This window comes from Lotus japonicus, chromosome 4 (genome assembly GCF_012489685.1).
Source record: "Lotus japonicus ecotype B-129 chromosome 4, LjGifu_v1.2".
In the NCBI taxonomy this organism is placed as follows: Eukaryota; Viridiplantae; Streptophyta; class Magnoliopsida; order Fabales; family Fabaceae; genus Lotus; species Lotus japonicus.
The window spans coordinates 38,333,784-38,354,168 of record NC_080044.1 but is presented as its reverse complement, the minus strand read 5'-3'; the positions used below and the strand labels follow the sequence as shown (position 1 = coordinate 38,354,168).

Sequence of the window (20,385 nt, the reverse complement as noted above, 5' to 3'; positions counted from 1 at the left end):
CAATTTTTTAAGAGTATTTCTCTTTAAGTCAGGTGTCGCAATTCTGGAGTATAATAAATTGAAAGCATATATTTTTTTAAGGGAAAATTGAAAGCATATTTATATTTTTTTTATAGGTCAATGTTAGTTGTTGGAAATGTTAGTAAATTAATATAAGGGTCATTGTATATTTTTAAAATACTTTTTGAGATGAAATAAAATATAAAAAACAATCTACTATTATAAATAAAATATATTTCGAATTATTATATATAATTTTTTTATTTTTTGTGAATTTTATTTTATACATCACACGGTAGCATCCGCAACCTGCATTGTGGTAATCGGATTGCTCGCATCCGCAGCACCGTGACCGCAATTTAAAATTCTGGGTCAGACGTCAGGTGTGAGCAATTAGGCTCATGCTTAGTCTTGCCCATGCTCCACAAAAGTCCTAGCTCCGCCACCACAACTGAATCCTTACGCCCTAAAAGGTGGTTGGCTTTAGACTTTTTATCGGTAGACCACAACTGAATCCACTCACCGTCGGTGGATCAAACTTTTTCTCTAATATATATGCCTTACATTAATATCTCTTTTAAAATTTACTAAAAATTTGCTGATTTGTTTGAATAACTAAAAAAATTCATCACAAATGATAACAATATAAAATAACTTTTTTTGACATAAGACATGACAAAATAACTCTTTCTGACAATAATCTTGTTTAACTAATTATAAAGAGAAACTATGAATTAGTGAATCAACAAATAGCCATCTGTAACACCCCGATTTCGGTGGCGTCACTTTAGTAACCAAAATAAACTTAATGCGGAAAACGTAAATATTTTTTTTTCGATAATAACTAAGACAAGACTGAAATAGATAAAACCCAAATGCGAAAGGTAACAGAACTAATACACAATACATATAACATTCCCCGCTGTAAGTAGCGACCTCGTCACGAGTAACCTCCAGTGACGGAAAGTAGAAAAGTATAACGCCCGTAGGCAAAATGTACAATCCCAAAATGTTAGGTCAAGTGTCAGCAACACAAGCCCTCAAAAATAAGAATAAGTCAGAGCTAGAACACTAACACCCAACCTTAATAGACTCTAATCACCCATCCCCCATACTTCCATCATCGACTCCCATCTGGTCATGCATGAAGTCCGGGTCCACGTCGAAGGCTCAATAGTAGTCATTTCGCTCCGGGTCTTCCCCGAACGACGAGGAATCACGGAAGAATCCACCAACGACATCTGACAAAAGGGCATACATAGCCCCCCAAACACAGGTAGCACGTGCAAGGGTCAACTTACGGAATATAGGATAGAGAATACAAGACACCAGATAAGGTATAAGGGGTATATATATACATATGTTGTCTATATACATATAAGTTCTGCATTGTCTACCCTAAGGTTTAAGCATAGCATGTTATCAAATCTCTAGTACAATTCCATCATCAAAGCACATAACGATATCTATCAACATCTACTCATCAAAACACATAACGATGTTTATCAACATCAACTCATCAAAACACATAACGATCTCTATCAACATCTACTCATCAAAACACATAACGATACAATTAGAGTGCATGATATGTCAATGCAACGTCACTCTCGACGGTTCCAGAAAGAGTAGGCTGGGCACGTTTGAGTCGGTCCTAACACTGGCATTGTGTCGACCATAACTCCCGAGTGTCACTTACAACCTTGACATAGCCGGATCAGTCCTAACCCTGCGGGTCGACTTTTCCCTCCGCTATGCCCGACAATCAACAGGTCGATCCTAACCTCACGGTCGATCATATCCCCCGTCGATGTCCGAATTACCCGAAGGTATAAACTGTACCCGAAGGCATAAACTGTACCCGAAGGTATAAACTGTACCCGAAGGCATAAACGGTACCCGAAGGTATAAACTGTACCCGAAGGCATAAACGGTACCCGAAGGTATAAACTGTACCTCATGATGATCTCCAAATCATCCGACTCATCTCTATCCGATGGTCAACACTGCTCAACGAGCAAAGAGCATCAACATGCTCGGAAACTACCCGTTTCCCGGCTCATCTCTCAGATAGCCCAACAACACAACTGCTCCCAGAGCACAAGAGTATCAACATACTCAAAACCTCTCAATATCTCAACACTTGGATCCGACGACATTTCTCGTTTTCCAAAACTAAGATTCGACTCCTAAGCTTCCTTCGAGATTATTATCATTACTTAAAGATTTAGAGGTTGTTTAAGGTCTTATGAGTTTTCTTCACAAAATAATATCCTTTTAGCCTTATCGCAATTCTTATAAGTCCTCGGGATCTCCAAATCCCCAAATGACTCCAGAGAATGTCTCGATCCATAAAACACCATAACAAGGCCCGAATCTCATTCGTCCTATCAAACTTTCCCCAAAACTCTCAAAATAAAATCGGCATGACCTGCCCGCTATTCTCACTATTCAGAAACTCAGATCTCATAGCTAAAGCATAAATAACTCAGCACCATCAATCAACATGTCATATATCAACATAATAAGCAATAACCACATAGCACTTAGCATATAAGGCATGCACCACACATCCTAGATTACCCACATAGCACATAGCATGTAAGTCAATCTCAAAAACATAGTAGTAGATTCATCATCTACATTGTCAGCCGAAGCCTCAGAAAAACATTTTCCCAATCATACACAAACAAGTGCATAAACAGTAAATCAAGTCGAATGCGTCGACACCTAAGGCATTAGCTAGTAAGGTAAGTTGCCCTTACCTCTAGTTATTCCAGCGTTCTCCTCAAACGTTCCTTCACAATGAGCTCCTTGATCTTCAGGAAATTCTTCAAAAGAACCTTTAAAGTAAAACCACAGAATTCTATCAAAATCTATCGGAAACTAAGCTATCAATGCTCACTACGGTTACACGAAGTAGTTCATACTCCGAGGTACGATAATCTAGCGCGAAAGGACAAGTTTTCGGAAAAGGAATTTTCCCCCTCCTCCTCTATAGGGCTCGGCCACTTTTCACAATTGTGGGGCTCGATTTTTCTTCGATCAAACTTGGTTCCTATGCTTTCATAAGCCGTAACTAAGGGTATTCTGAACTCGGAAAAATTATCGGATCAAAAACTGTCGCAGGGGTATTTTGGTCATGACTTTTAACTTAGGATTTTCAAAACTGAAATCCCAAAAATAAAATTTTGCAGGGACGTCACCAACGACGTTTATGACAACTAATCCTACTAGCACTAAGCTAAGGCGATAGTTTTCAGCCTAAAGGTTGAAGCTTTACACCAAAAACTCCAAAAATGGGTATTTTAGGTTCAAATTGATTCCGGCGGAATTCCGGCGACATAACGGAAAATCTAATCCGGCAGAAGTGATCTTGGGCACATATAGAAGAGGTTTAGAATCAGAAATGAAAGATTCAGGATAGTTTTGCAAAAACCCATAAACTATCCACTCAGAAAACTCTACAGAAAAGCTATGGAAAAAAGCGATCGGAGGTAAGGATTAGCGACTATACCTCGAAACCTTGAAGCAGCAACTGATTGATCGACGATCAAGCAAGGATTGAACAAAATCTCTTCCTCCTTCTTCTTCTTCTTGGCCGCGGGTTTGGGTGGGGAAAATGGTGGAAAATTTGTGTTTTTCTTCCTTTCTTGGCTATATATAGAGGTTGGCAATTCGCGGGAAAATGAAAGTTTCGCGAATCTGATTTTTCCGGCGTCATTCTCCGTGAATTAATAGATATGTTTTGGCGAAAGAATTCCAAAACTATAAAGAGGTCTCCTTGTATTTTTGGCAACTAATGCATAGTCGGTATAAAACTATTTTACCCGATAAGTTGCTTTTTGCATCGAATGTCGGAATAGAAAACTTCCTTCGGAAGAAAGATTGAAATCATCAAGAGAAATGGGTGTACGCGTGTAGAATATTCATTTGAAGCTCTGAATAGAAAAAGTCTTCATCGTCGAGAAATTCTAGGGTTTTGAAATACCAGGGATTCGGTTTCGGCAAACTTCCGATGATTGGAATCGGACGTTCGTAGATCCTAGAGTTTCGCCTCGAAACGATTGTGATATATGGAAAAAGAGAAGTTATAACATTTCTCTGAAGATTTTTGGACTAAAATCCTACAGTGTTCCAAAGGTGGAACATAGTGTTATTTCCTAAGGTTCTTGTCCTAGGTTTTAAATGCGAATATTAGTCGTGCTATAACTTAAATCGACTTCGATACAATCCTTTGACTTTTCCTGAACTTTCTCCTTCATAAATATATTTCATTTAATAAACTTTCGTTCAGGTTTCCCTTCACATTACATCAACCCTAATCGTAAATGGAAATCTCTTCCACTGATCCTAAGCTTAAAATCTTGGGTCTTACACCATCTAATAACTACAACAAAAAAACCAATATTAAAATAGATAGAATCACTTAAATTGAATCGAGAAGATTAATATGGGAAGCACTCAATGATAAAACAATGCTCCCATGAACACTGCCACGTAGTAGAGATGAGATAAAACTAAGCTTGAAACTAAATAAAAATTGACTCAAATGACAAACCAATGACAAACCAATGTGAAGACAAATTCAAATACTTCAATCACTATCCAATAAAACTATCTCCTATTAATTTGACCCTAGAGGATCCGTGAATGCAGACATATTAAACATTTTGATAATTTTTAACTTTAACCTCAAAGGTTCTTTTTATGGTTGTGTTAGTGATACTTCGAAGAGGACCAAAAAGTCCAACACTAAATATGAAATCTAAGCACTCAATTCATTTAAAAAATAGTCATATAACTGGACAAAATAAAACTATACAATTATAAACCAGAACCAGGAAATGTCTGCTTCAAAATTCAAGATCCCTAGACCAAGATATGAAAGAAAATGTAACTAACCAAGGTTTGACACCAAGAAGCAAACATATTAATGAATAATGTTTCCTTCACACACTAAATCTACTTCCACTGGTTAAATAATGAAATAATGAAAAAATTGAAGAGAGAAATGCTTCCACTCAACCATACCATACAAAACATAATAGTAATTCTTATAAGAATGCTTCCACTAATAGCTAAATTTTGAACCATTAACCCATTTGAAATTCTAGATCCCTTAGAACAAATGTCCTGCACGATGCTGGGACAATCGATTAGAACATCATACGACTGAAAGACCTGAACACAAAACAACAAACAACTAAAAGGAAACAAGACACAGGAAATTGTTAACCCAGTTCGATGAAACTACACCTACGTCTGGTTAGCTTTCGCCCAATGAAAAGGAATTCCACTATCTCAAGAACTAGGTATTACAGACACACATGAACACATCAAGTTCATTGTTCTTAACCTAATCTACCCAGTGGTATTCTACTTAGAACCACAGCCTAAGTATGAGAGCCCCTCTCACTTTTCCTCAATCACTGCCACAGTGATTGGTAACAACAATAACACAAGGTTTGTTTGACACTCAAACACAAAACAGAACTCAGTCTCACTTTATAGAATCAGTGAGCAAGACGAGTTCACAACTAACAAAGACAAAGAACAACTTACACTCTTAAGAACACTTGATCTTCAAGGTGATTCTCTCGATCAACTTCAAGCTTCAGGTCTTTGTCAATATATACTTCAGCAGAGGCGGCTAGGGTTTATTTGGGCTGAAGAACACTTTGATCCAACTCATATCAGTAGAGAATCTTCCAAGATCTGATATGAGTGATCAACAAGTAAAATAGAAACAAATCTTTTAATCACAGATTTGCTCCAACAATAAACAGCCCGCAATTGGCTCCCAACAATCAGTTACTTGTCCTTCAAGTAAGCACAAAACATACCATAAAACATAACCACAAGGGACCCACTTGCATGCCAGCAGGGGCGGATGTCCTGGCCTTCATCAAGGCAGATGTCACAACATCGGCTAGGACATCAGGTTGTTTTTAACAAAATTGATGACAACAAAGGAACAACAATCTCCCCCTTTGTCAAATTTTGACTAAAAACAACTTCACTACCAGAGAGGGAAAAAATATCAAAATCATCAGAGTTAGCAGCAGAAATACTCCCCCTCAAACCAATGCATCCACAACAGCCAAAACATGGAGGAACTCCCCCTCAAAAGATGCATCCAAATAAACACTGCATAAAGTATATAGAACCCATATGCAACACAGTACAAACTAAACAAGCACACTTGGTAATACTTGAACAGAAGCTAGCTTGTAGCACTTGAACACTTGAACATAAAATATCTCCTGAACTGGTCTTGTCTTGACAGAGCTGCATACTTATTACATAACATAACCAGAATACCAAGTCTTCAAAAAAAAAAAAACCACAACACACTACTACTCCCCCTTTTTAGCACAAATTTGGCAAAGGTGGAAAGAATTTAACCAAGGCCAACGAAAAATCAACTAGGAGATGCACTAAACACCAGAAGAAGTGGAGTGTTCCTCATCATTTTCTGCAGATCCTTCCCTCTCAGCATCAGCTGCATGCTCACCCTCCTGACCAGCTTCCCCCTGGAGAGTTTGAATGAGAGCATCCACCTTAATCTTCCTAGCAGCAGCAATCCTGATCGTCTCTTGAAGTTCCTTAGAAATGGCCTCAAGTTCAGCAATGACACTGTGAGTGCCTGAGGCAGACATAGAGGCAGGAACAGATGTCCTACTGGATGGCAGATCAATGTCCAGGACATGAGGGTCCAGGAACAACCGTTGGTCCAAGGTGATGGGAGGTCCTTTAGGCACAGGAACATCATCAACAGTGAGGATATTAGGATGTTGTTTCAGAATGATAGCAGTCAGTAAAGAAGGAAAGGAGATGGGGAGTTTCACAGCACATGTCTCTGCATGCTTCAAAGTTTGGGAAAACACAAAGTTGCCAAAGTCATAAGCAATTTCAGTCCCAATGCGATAGAGAAGCTTGGCAAGCATAGCAGAAACAGCAGAAGTATGGTTAGAGGGAACCCAATTCACCACTCCAATCCTATTCAAAATAGCATACTTCACACTCAGAACCCCAGTTGATAGAAGCTTCTTAACAGGCCACTTCTTGACTCTTCCAGCAGTCAATTCCTCAGCAACCGTATCCAGAGAAAGTTCTTCTTCAACAAATTCAGCCACACTTCTTCCAAGGGTTTGGTTGATGATAGCAGGAGAGAAATTCACACACTTACCCCTGACAAACACTTTCCTGAATTCAGGACTGGCAGAATTAGTAACATCATCAGAGAGATTGACAATAAATTCCTTCACAAGCTTGTCATAGCATTTTCCTATGTTCATCACAGTCTGCCTCAACCCTGCTTTCGCTATCAAGGCAATGATCTCTTTGCAGGCTAACACATCAGAATCAATCTCCCTTTCTTTGGCAACACGTCTTTGATAGACATATTTCCATTTGAAGGCATTTTCTGGAGCATGAATAGACACATTATCTAGAGGAACATTAGGAATATCTGAGGGAATACGCTTACCAGAGAACATTTTCTTCTCAGAGGCAGTGATGTCCAGGACATCGCCTTCAACATCTGATTCAGTCTCCAAATCAATTCTGGAAACTTTATGCTTTTTCCCAGTAGTCTTCTTGGCTTTCTTCCCTGATGATTCCACAGCATTCTGCTTGCCTTTCCGTGACGCATCGGTTGCCCTTGATTTTGAAGATCCAGTAGTGATCTTGGTTTTCTTCTTCTTGACAACAGGGGTTTCTTCAACAGATGCTCTTCTTCGCTTAAGCATTCTGGCAGCAACACTCACCAGAGGCGCATCCTCTGAATCTTCATCATCAGAGACATCATGAACAATAGGAGGAGTCTTCATCGATTCCTCTGACAAAACATCCATTGAGTTTGCAGCCATGGAATCAGAACTCTTGGATGAAGAGGAAGAATCCTTTGAGAGTGAAACTTCCTTGACAGGCTTATCAGACAATGTCGCGACATCGTCTTCATCATTTGCAGAGACAGAAGTGTTGGAGACTTCCTCAGGCACAGGGGCTTCTGGGTTTTGCATTGAGGTTGCACGAGACTTGTAGTGCTTTTTGGAAGGAGTTCTTGAGTTCTTCTTAGATTGAGTGGAAGAACTTGTGTGCAAACCCATAACCCTAGCACCACCAGCAGTTCTCTCTATCTTTCCTTTCACAGACTCTTTCTTGCTTGAAGACATGATGAACTGGTAAAGCAAACGGACAAAAACAAGAAATTGAGAGAAATGTAAGTGATGAGAATCAGAAATTGTTAGAGCAAGATTGACAACTTGTGGTGAGATTGTGATGAAGCCATTGGTGATGATTATATAGCAGTTGAGTGAGAAGGAAGCAATGATGTCACAACGGCAGTTACTGGTAGTTACAAGGAAACTAGCCGTTAGACAGAAAAGGGGCTTTAATTGCTATGCTTCTTCGAAGAGGCAAATCCCAAGATTTCCTCTTAATTTATCAAATGTAGCAGCATCTAAGGGTTTGGTAAAGATGTCAGCCAATTGTCTCTCTGTGGAGACATGTTCCAAAGTGACAATTTTATCCTCCACTAATTCCCTGATGAAGTGATGTTTGATATCGATGTGTTTGGTTCTGCTATGTTGTATAGGGTTCTTGGCAATATTGATAGCACTCAAATTGTCACAGTACAATGTCATGACATCTTGCTCAACTTCATATTCCTTGAGCATCTGCTTCATCCAAATAAGTTGAGTACAACTGCTTCCAGCAGCTATATATTCAGCTTCAGCTGTGGATAAAGACACACAGTTTTGCTTCTTGCTAAACCAAGAGATTAAGTTGTTTCCAAGGAAGAAACACCCTCCAGATGTACTCTTTCTATCATCAGCACTCCCTGCCCAATCTGCATCACAATACCCTACAAGAGAAGGGTTAGTATCATTTGTATAAAGAATCCCATAGTCACAAGTACCATTTATGTACTTAATGATTCTTTTCACTTGTAAGAGATGACTGGTCTTTGGAGCAGCTTGATATCTTGCACAAGCACCAACAGCAAAGGTAATATCAGGTCTGCTAGCAGTGAGGTACAACAAACTTCCAATCATGCTTCTATATAAGCTTTGATCAACATCCCCTCCCCGATTGTCTTTAGACAGCTTGATATGTGTAGCAGCAGGAGTCCTTTTATGTCCAGATTTTTCAAGTCCAAACTTCTTGACAATGCCCCTAGCATACTTACCCTGGGAAATAAACATGGAGTCTTCCATTTGTTTGATCTGAAGTCCCAGAAAGTAGTTCAATTCACCAACTAAGCTCATCTCAAACTCTGACTTCATTTGTTGGACAAAATGTTCCACCATTGTGTTCGACATCCCACCAAATACAATATCATCAACATATATCTGTGCAATCATGAGTTTTCCTCTTTCATTTTTCACAAATAATGTCTTGTCTATTCCTCCCTTGCAATAACCATTGCTCACCAGAAACTCTGTAAGACGTTCATACCAAGCTCTAGGAGCCTGTTTTAATCCATACAAGGCTTTCTTGAGTTTGTAGACATGTTCAGGATGATGTGGATCTGTGAATCCCTTTGGCTGTTCAACATAAACTTCCTCATTCAGATAACCATTTAGAAAAGCACTTTTGACATCCATTTGGAATAATCTGAACTTCAAAAGACAAGCAACACCAAGCAAAAGTCTTATGGATTCCAACCTGGCCACTGGAGCAAAGGTTTCATCAAAGTCTACTCCTTCAATCTGAGTATATCCTTGAGCCACCAGTCTTGCTTTGTTTCTAGTTACTACACCATTCTCATCTGACTTGTTCTTGAAAATCCACTTGGTTCCTATGATGTTTACTCCCTCAGGCCTAGGAATGAGATCCCATACTTCATTTCTTCTGAATTGATCAAGTTCTTCTTGCATAGCATTTATCCAGTATTCATCCGTCAGAGCCTCCTTGACATTCTTGGGTTCTAACTTGGATATAAAACATTCATGAGCAATGTAGCTTCTAGCCCTGGTAGTAACTCCTTCTTTGAGGTCACCAATGATATTCTCTTGAGGATGATTCTTTTGAATTCTGATCGATGGAGCTTTATTTGCAGAGGTCATCTGGTGATCTTGCTCATCAGAACTGGTTTCTGATTCAATGTCGAGGTCAATAGTTGGGACATCGGCTGTGACATGTGGACCATCATCATCTTCAGTTGCACCAATGTCTTCTCTTTCATTTGGTTGATCATCAATAGAGACATTTACAGATTCGATCATTACCTTTGTTCGAGAATTGTACACTCTGTAAGCTTTGCTGTTTGTAGAGTATCCCATAAAAATTCCTTCATCACTCTTAGGATCTAGCTTTCTTCTTTGTTCACGATCAGCCAGAATATAACATTTACTCCCAAAGATATGAAAGTGTTTCACAGTTGGCTTCCTTCCTTTCCAGAGTTCATATAGAGTGACTGTGGTTCCAGCTCTAATGGTTACTCTATTGTGAATGTAACAGGCTGTGTTCATGGCTTCTGCCCAGAACTTGTTGGAAATCTTCCTTGCATGAAGCATAACCCTGGTGGATTCTTGAAGAGTCCTGTTTTTCCTTTCAACAATTCCATTCTGCTGAGGTGTAATTGAAGCTGAGAATTCATGGCTTATTCCTTCTGAATCACAGAAGTCAGAGAATTTGGAGTTCTCAAACTCTCTTCCATGATCACTTCTGATTCTTACTATAGAGCAATTCTTCTCAGTTTGAAGTTTCAGACATAGCCTTCTGAATATGTCAAAGGTTTCTGATTTTTCCTTCATGAAGTCAATCCAAGTGAACCTGGAATAATCATCAACACAGACATAAACATATTTCTTACCTCCTAGACTTTCTACCTGCATGGGTCCCATCAAGTCCATGTGAAGAAGTTCAAGGACTTTTGTTGTAGTTGGATGCTGAAGCTTTGCATGAGATGTTTTGGTCAGCTTTCCAATCTTGCATTCTCCACATATCTTTTCTTCATCTATTTTCAGTTTTGGTAGCCCTCGTACAGCATCTTTAGAGATAACTTTCTGCATACTCTTGAGATTGATGTGACCTAAACGTTGGTGCCATAGATTCAACTCATCCACTTTTGATATCAAACATCTAGACACTTGGGCTTTCTTTTGTGGAATCGACATGTAGCAATTGTCTTTGGACCTGACACCTCTCATCACAATCTCTTGATCACTAGTGGTAACCATGCATTCAGTCTTGCTAAACTTCACATCCAGATCTTGATCACACAACTGACTTATACTGATTAGATTTGCTGCCAACCCCTTGACAAGAAAAACATTGTTCAGACTAGGAGATCCAGAGTTTACCAACTTCCCAATGCCTTTGATTTTTCCTTTAGCACCATCTCCAAAGGTGACTGATTTACTGGAGTATTCCTTGAGATTTTCCAGATACTCCTTATTCCCAGTCATGTGTTTTGAGCAGCCACTATCAAAATACCAGTCTTCACTTGATGAGACTCTAAAGGATGTGTGTGCTATAAGACATGAAACTTCTCCTTTGGGTACCCAAGCTCTCTCAGATGTCTTGAGAACCTTCTGGATCTGAGGATATCCGTATAGCTTGAAGCAGTAGGGCTTAATGTGACCAAACCTACCACAATAATGACATCTCCATGGAATTTGAGCAGTAGCCTTCTGAGTAGTAGGATGTGGAGGCATATGTTGTGACATCGGGCTTGACCTCTCTGATAGTTCTCTGGGTTTTTAAACTCAGAGTTTTCTTTAGCTCTTACAAACTTCCTTGATGCTTTCTGATTTCCTCCACTCCCAGACTGGTAACTGAAACCAATGCCTTGAACACTCTTTCCTTGCTTGCTTGTTTCTTCCAGAATCTCTTCAAGCATATTAGATCCACTGTTCAGCATACGCACTGACTTGTAGGTATTTTCCAGTTTGGCTGTCAATGTAGCTACTTTCTCTTGAAGATCAGCTATGGTTAACAGAAGCTTGGCTTTTTCAACAGTTTCAACATCCTTTAATTTTGAGTTCCATTTATCCAAATCATCTTGCAGTTTATCAATGGTCTCCCTTAGGTTTTCATTTTCAGTCTTAACTTGTTTCATCTCATCTTCTTGCTCCTTCAGATGTTTGCAAGTTTCCTTCCATTTAACATGTAGGAGTTTGTAAGTCTCTTCCAAATCCTCAAATGTCATTTCATCACCACTGGAATCTGAGTCATTGACAGCCCCTGAGAAAGCATTAACCTTGTTGGCAGATAATTCTTCCTCATCCTCAGTATCTTCATCTGACCATGTCACTACCATGCCTTTCTTCTGTTTCTTCAAGTAGGTTGCACACTCAGATCTAATGTGACCATAACCCTCACATTCATGACACTGAACACCCTTGTTTTGGCCTGATTTGTCCTCTTCTTTGACCTTTCGCTGGGAATTGTAGGATTTATAGTTGTCTGACTTAATGTCCTGGACATTTGGCCTAGTCCTTCTGTCTATCTTCCTTAGAGCTCTGTTAAATTTTCTAGCAAGAAGGGCCAGAGCTTCAGATAGATTCTCACTTTCACTATTAGCATCATCTCCTTCAGTGGTGTTGGATACAAAAGCAATGCTTTTGGTCTTCTTTTCAGGTTTTTCACCCAACTTTAACTCATAAGTCTGCAGAGAACCAATCAGCTCATCCACTTTCAAACTGCTGATATCTTGAGCTTCTTCAATAGCAGTGACCTTCATTGCAAACTTGTTGGTTACATACCTCAAGATTTTCCTCACAAGCTTTTCATCTGACATAGGTTCTCCCAGAGCAAATGAAGCATTTGACAGATCACGCACACGCATGTGATATTCAGAAATAGTCTCATCTTCTGTCATTGTCAAGTTCTCAAAACGAGTAGTAAGCATCTGGAGTCTAGACATCCTCACCCTGGTTGTACCTTCATGTGCTGTTTTCAAAATCTCCCAAGTATCTTTGGCAACAGTGCAAGTATTAATCAATCTAAACATGTTTTTGTCCACAGCATTGAAGATAGCATTCATTGCTTTTGAGTTTGCCAGAGAAGCTTCTTCTTCAGCACTTGTCCATTCATCCTCAGGTTTTTCTTCAGGAGTAGATGTACTTCCTTCTGCTTGAGCTTTGACAGGATGCTTCCAGCCTTTGACTACAACCTTCCAAGTTTTGATATCAATAGACTTGAGAAAGGCTATCATTCGAACCTTCCAGTAATCATAATTGGAGCCATCCAGGATTGGTGGCCTGTTGATCGATCCTCCCTCCTTATTGTCCATGAGATCAAGAAAATATCTCCCTGGAGCTCACCCACACAGAACAGGGGTGCCTGCTCTGATACCAATTGAAATTCTAGATCCCTTAGAACAAATGTCCTGCACGATGCTGGGACAATCGATTAGAACATCATACGACTGAAAGACCTGAACACAAAACAACAAACAACTAAAAGGAAACAAGACACAGGAAATTGTTAACCCAGTTCGGTGAAACTACACCTACGTCTGGTTAGCTTTCGCCCAATGAAAAGGAATTCCACTATCTCAAGAACTAGGTATTACAGACACACATGAACACATCAAGTTCATTGTTCTTAACCTAATCTACCCAGTGGTATTCTACTTAGAACCACAGCCTAAGTATGAGAGCCCCTCTCACTTTTCCTCAATCACTGCCACAGTGATTGGTAACAACAATAACACAAGGTTTGTTTGACACTCAAACACAAAACAGAACTCAGTCTCACTTTATAGAATCAGTGAGCAAGACGAGTTCACAACTAACAAAGACAAAGAACAACTTACACTCTTAAGAACACTTGATCTTCAAGGTGATTCTCTCGATCAACTTCAAGCTTCAGGTCTTTGTCAATATATACTTCAGCAGAGGCGGCTAGGGTTTATTTGGGCTGAAGAACACTTTGATCCAACTCATATCAGTAGAGAATCTTCCAAGATCTGATATGAGTGATCAACAAGTAAAATAGAAACAAATCTTTTAATCACAGATTTGCTCCAACAATAAACAGCCCGCAATTGGCTCCCAACAATCAGTTACTTGTCCTTCAAGTAAGCACAAAACATACCATAAAACATAACCACAAGGGACCCACTTGCATGCCAGCAGGGGCGGATGTCCTGGCCTTCATCAAGGCAGATGTCACAACATCGGCTAGGACATCAGGTTGTTTTTAACAAAATTGATGACAACAAAGGAACAACACCATTGATACCTCATTATAAATTCATAAATACTTTCACCAAAGATTTGACACAGGAAATTTAACACATTAAAGTAACACTGCCAACATAATTACTGATCATAGTAGTTCATATACAAACCAACCCAGTAACCAACATTACAAAATCAGCAGACTGTCATAAAGGCAGGAAACATAACTGAAGAAATAAATAAACAAACAAACAACCCACTACTTAGTATTATAGTTCAGGATTGCGTAAAAATTTCGTCAAAATATTGCTAGAACAAAATGTTCCGTGGCCTACACAAAAAACCAAAGACCTTGAACAAAGGACCTAGATATTATCCGCCTTATTGTTCCTCAGCCTCATCCTCTTGGCTGGCTTGGACAGATCAGTATCAACAATTCCAGCACTGCCACCAGAAGTTACAACACATGAATCTTCACCAGTTGATATATCATCTAGAGACACAGGACTGGGCCCAATTTCTGATAGATTCCCTGAACTACCACCTGACTCCTCACTCATATTGCACCATTTGTTGATCCAGAACTAAATTTGGAAATAAATGACCCAGTCATTGACTGTAAAGAACAACATTCAAAACATTAAATTAAGATCATTGAAATAAAAGAGTATCAACTATTTTGGAAAAAAAACACCACAAACCTTCTTAGGAGTTTGCACACTGCTCAAGTTCTTGAAAGCTTCAATCACAAAGGAAACATCACAGATTTTCTTCACTTTGAACGAATCATCATACTTTACACCATGGTCAGCCGACTTCTCAACCTTAAAGAGAAATTCCTGGCCAACAATTTCCTTTATAGCATCAGGATACACATCCACAGGTAAGCCCTGTAGATAAACCACCAAAAACAAACAAAACTACAAATGTGAGAAATATACATATACATATATTAATATAAGTAACAAAAAACCAGATAATTTAAACTTCAGTATACCTTGGCAGAAACAACTAACTCCTTGCATGAACTTTGAAGTAGATGCTGACCCTCAAAGTCAAACAGAACAAATATTGCAGACTCATTAAGATCAGAAACTTCAACCTTAATCCTGAACGTGCACATTAATTAAAAACTCAGTCCTACATATTACTCAAAAAACAAATAGTGATTATATAAAAAAAATAATACATATACAAAATAAAATAATAATAATTAGAATATATTCCTTGGAATCACTTCAAGAACAAATGTGGAACAACTATTGCAACGAAACATTCCATCTTCAACAGTCACAAATTTGTGACATTGACACGATGAATACCACCACTTCTCCCCTTCGACTAAACCAGTGATTTTAGCCAACACTATGAACATACCCTCCTACAATGACAGTATAAAATAAAATCAGAAATCAGAAATTATGAAAAAGTTGAAAAAATATATCTGCATTCACCATTGAATTACCTCCTCAGTAGAGTGTAACTCATGCAGTGTTTTCCTTGGAAATAATTTCAGAAACTTATCATCCATATGAATATGACGAATACCATCATCAATGTCACCGAGGGGCATACATGGATCAATACCATGCAAGGACAACCTAATCAAAATCATAAAAGAAACATTTGTTAAATCCATAATCTATAATCTATAATCTCACCAACGAAAAAAAAAAAAATAAGCCTCGCAGTGAACAGTACCCAGCACAAAAAGAAGCAACTTCAGGAATTTCAGGATTCCAAAGGACCTTTGTAGCATTCATTACATTCTGAAGGACCACATTACCTAAATTTAAGATATAATGATTAAATACATTTTTTCTGTCTACAATGTACAAAATAGAATCACCAAATGGTAACATGCTAAATAAATAGTTTAAATTTATCATTACAAAAATATATGGATGTATGGACATGACAAAATAAGAATGGATAAACACCACACTAATACAAAAAATTGATTCAAACAGAGTACACAACAATACAACCAAGATCAATTTTGGGAAATATAAAAGGCATGAAATAACAACAAAAAATATTCATCAGAATTTCGCAACTATTTTAAGATACACAAAAGTAAGATATTGGTAATCTATGCTGTAAAATGAATGAAACAACAAAGAAACCATCTAAAAACATAAAAAAAGAGTGCTGAAACTGAATGATAATATATCACTTAAAAAGCTATCATTTAAAGTAGTGCATAGCAACCAACTAATCAAGATTACAAAATCCTAGACAGCCAGAAGTCTTCGAAACATAACTAAAGAAATCTAATGCAGTACGAAACAACAAATAATCCAACTAACAACATATAAAAAATGGGGTGGTCAGACCGAATGATGATATATCACTTAAAACGACATCAATTAAAGTAGTACATAGCAAACCACTAATCAAAGTTTACAAAATCTTAGACAACCATAAGGCTTAAGAACATAACCAAAGAAATAAATCAACAAACCAACAACCAACTTCTTAAGTATTAAAGTCCAGGATTACCTTAGAAGTTTGCCAAAAATTTTGAACCATTTTAAGAACACATAAAAGTAACATATTGGTAATCAGTGTTGTAAAATGAATGAAACAACAAATAACATAGAATTAATAGGATATTATTTTTCCTTCAAAATAAACAGGATGAACTCGTCACATCAAATCAATGAAATATCAATAACAATCAAAACTAACTAAAAACAAAACAATAATGAACACCATCAACTAATAAACTAATCAACTGATACCAGAACATGACACACTAACAAAACATGAAAATATCAATAAATTAAATCCATAAGTAATGATATATACTACCCCTGAATAACTTAATCTTCGCATACTGAATAACAGCGACAGGTAACCAATCTAGACTTCCATTTGAATCAAGAAATTCTTTAATAATATCAACATAGTTCCCAAAAAGGGCACACCTTATCTTCCCCCTGTAAAAAAAAAAATCACAAATTTTCACTTAGCCGAACAAAATGTTTCAGATAATACTACAAATGATAACTACACATCTGATTCTTCATACTTGTCATCAGTTAATTCAAGTTCAATCTTCCTTGTAGTCTGACCATCCTTAGCATAATTCTTCTCAGTTGAAACACCAGTAACTAATCCAATCATATCTGCATTCAGAAATAGCAGAATATGAAAATCAAAATGAAAACAACATACAACTAATACCTCAGAATTTAGTAGACCAATTTTTATGCATATTTTTAATGAAAAACATATGATCATGATCATATAAATACAAAATACACAATATATAAGTATACAAAATCACCTATTAGAAAGTCAGATTCACCAAGTGTCATCCTAATTTCAGCACAGTGCTTCAATGATAAACCAATAGTTGGAATCGTCTCACCAGAATCAGGCACAACCTTTGTCCGGCTATTAAATACTATCTTGAACCCATGCTCAGTGGCACGAAATGCACCGGAGCTTAAAATAACATTAAAATAAGTTATCATGTATACACTGCCCTCAACCAGTTCACCTCTAAACTTTTTTAGCATCCCTTTCTTAATAATGCCCTCAATTTTCACACCCTGTAAAACAGAAATCAAGCATCATATACATGTAGAAACTATAACATGACTAACTTCAAACAAATGACAGTAATGATATACAACCTCTACATCAATAAGCACAACATGGATAGCATAAGGTTTTGAGGGTTCACCAACTGGAAACATATCCCAAACACGAAGAACCCGAACCTTCACTCTCCAAGTATCTTTTTTAGGATCGATCCCAATGCATATGGAACAAAGGGGATTCAATGCTCCAGCCATTAAAACCATCAAGAAAACACAACAGAATATGAAAATGCTCAAATAAGTTTGGATACTTCAACCCCAAACAAAGGAACAACCAAGGATGAGGAAAAATAACAAAACAATGGTGGTATTTATAGATAGCTTGGGATGGAGATTTAATATAAAAAATCAAGAACCCATAACTCTACCAATAGATGGTCATTGGAATATGGATAGGTTAACTATTTGTACAATCAATCAATCAATCAATGAGTCAATTTAGACAAGGGGGATTGAACAAAGAAGTTAGAGAGGAAGATAGCTCTTTCTACAAATCAAACCAAATTCCATCTCATACAAATCGAATCAATCAGAATTCAAACCTGCTGACTGATTCTGCATCAAGTACTTCGCATAAGCCTCACCAAGCCGCTCCATCACTCTTCACGAACCATCCCTTTCGATTTCGTACAAGCCTCACCATACCCTCTGCCAAAACCCGTTCAAGTTCGTACAACCGTCACCCATACACTCTGCCAAAACGCGTATGGAATAGAGTTGATTGAACCGTTCAGAAGCAAAGGAAAAACCTAGATGATGGGTGAATAGGGGAGCTGGGCCGACAACATCTGAAACCCTAGCAGCTGCAGAACAAAAAAACAGAGGGTCCAGAAACCCTAGCAGCCACCCTTTCTTCTCTTCTCCTCTGGGTTCGTCTTTTTTCTCTGTTCTTCTTCTGAATCTCTTCTTCTTCTTCATCTCTTCTTCTTCTCGGTCACTACCTCTCTAGCCCCAAACGCTCCCATCTATGGTCCCAATGCCTCCAAACGCCTCGATCCACCACCAAACAACCCGATCCGCCTCAAAGGCCATGCTCCGGCCAAGACCCGCCACGATCCGGTCTCCAATCTCGCAAAGGAAGCTCCTTTGTGCATGATTTTTTTATTCAATGAATTTCGGTTGATATTCATCTTTGGAATTCAATGAATTTCTCTTTTCTCTTGTTATGGCCGGATCTGTTTCCTATCTAGCTCTGGAAACTTTTGAGCTGGATCGTACTATGCACGTTTACAAAAGATAATGCTGACAAAAGCAGATGAAGTAAATTAGATCTCTACCGTAGGATAAAAATGAAGAATGAATGGCCAAGATGCAATTTCTCTTATGAATAGTGCTTTTCAAATAGCCCATTAAGTAGATGTAGATAGTCACGATATAATATTTTCATCTCTCACAATAAATATTGTTATATATATAATATCCATAGATTTTGAAATAACAACTTACATTTAATAAAATAAATTGATAATAGGAATAAGAATAATTATATCTCCACACCTCATTTTTGAGGTGTGGAGAGGTGGAGGAAGAGAGAGATAGGAAGAAAGAAGAGAGAAAGTAAAGATGTGATAGGTGATTTGATTGATAGAGAAAAGAGAAATAGATAGAAATGAAGATGGAAAAGAAGTAGAGAGGTGTGTATATATCATAACTCTAGGAATAATGTCGAATAGAACTCTTTACTATGCTTGCTACCATTATTTTAAATTTCCATCTTGGCAAATTTCATTCTGTTTATTTTTTTGGCGTATCACATTAAAAAAAATTCATTGATCATATTAAATATTTAACTTTAACATGCCCGGAGATATCAGTGGCCAGTGGGGAGTGAAAAACAAATGTGTATTTAACTAATATTACTCTTACGGTCATTTTTTCATATACCCTTACACCCATTTCCTAAGGTAAAGCTCTAAATTTTTGTATCTAACTTTAAAAAGTGCAATACAGCGATAAAGGTTACAACTTATGGCGTGAGAAGTATAGAACATCAGTTGGAAAAACATAAAACATGAGGATATTACTCCAAAAAATAACAACTCTTAACATTCACTTTGAATGAGGAGAGATAAACAATGCATGGTCGTAAGATAAAATTTGAAGAAGGACCCATCTGATAAGGAATGAATGGAACACCTTAAAACAAATTTCGGTTCATTCTTTCTCGTTCCTAAAGCATGACAGAAATAAAAAAGGCCTTGTGCAAGAACTTTGATGAATTCGTAGGTAAGGCTAAGCAACATGAAATTTGCACAACTTCTTCACCATCTTCCTGTATTCAGCAGAGCACAACATAGCACAAATTCATAAGCTATATAGCTTTACATATTCAACAAATATAGCCTTTAGATTATTAATGTTTGTTTAACTCCTTGATTCTCCAAAGCTTTACCCTTGTTGATTTAGTTGTGAACAAATATTTGGCTCTAAATTGAGGAAAAGAAGTAAAAGACAATTAAATAAATGAAAAAAGCAAAAAAAGGAATTAAGAGAGCATCATAGTAAGTTTACTTAAATTGTTACTTCCAAGCAGACTTTGGATGGATAATAGAATTGTTCTGACAGTGACATCATATGCATATGACCACTTATCCTATCCTATAAATAACAAATGATAAAGAAGATAAGTATAC

At 37.7% G+C, this 20,385-nt stretch overlaps 1 protein-coding gene across 1 annotated transcript; it reads right to left on the bottom strand.

Annotated features, from left to right (window-relative positions):
- Positions 1 to 15,129: 15,129 nt before the first annotated feature.
- On the bottom strand, positions 15,130 to 18,918 carry LOC130712719 (replication protein A 70 kDa DNA-binding subunit C-like). Its single transcript, XM_057562538.1, has 8 exons — positions 17,786 to 18,918; positions 17,434 to 17,701; positions 17,176 to 17,272; positions 16,956 to 17,083; positions 15,843 to 15,927; positions 15,607 to 15,742; positions 15,464 to 15,522; positions 15,130 to 15,250 (listed from the first exon to the last, which is right to left on the bottom strand). The coding sequence occupies exons 1-8, from the start codon at positions 17,954 to 17,956 to the stop codon at positions 15,130 to 15,132; spliced, it is 1,065 nt and encodes a 354-aa protein (XP_057418521.1). The 5' UTR covers positions 17,957 to 18,918.
- Positions 18,919 to 20,385: the final 1,467 nt, after the last annotated feature.

Bases quoted from the DNA above. Each gene is read 5' to 3' on its own strand.
- LOC130712719 (XM_057562538.1), bottom strand. From the start codon at position 17,956: ATGGTTTTAATGGCTGGAGCATTGAATCCCCTTTGTTCCATATGCATT. The intron at 15,743-15,842 runs GTACTGTTCACT...GATTTTGATTAG, and splicing joins GTTGCTTCTTTTTGTGCTGG to GTTGTCCTTGCATGGTATTG. The intron at 15,251-15,463 runs GTATTCATCGTG...GTGCACGTTCAG, and splicing joins GTCGAAGGGGAGAAGTGGTG to GATTAAGGTTGAAGTTTCTG.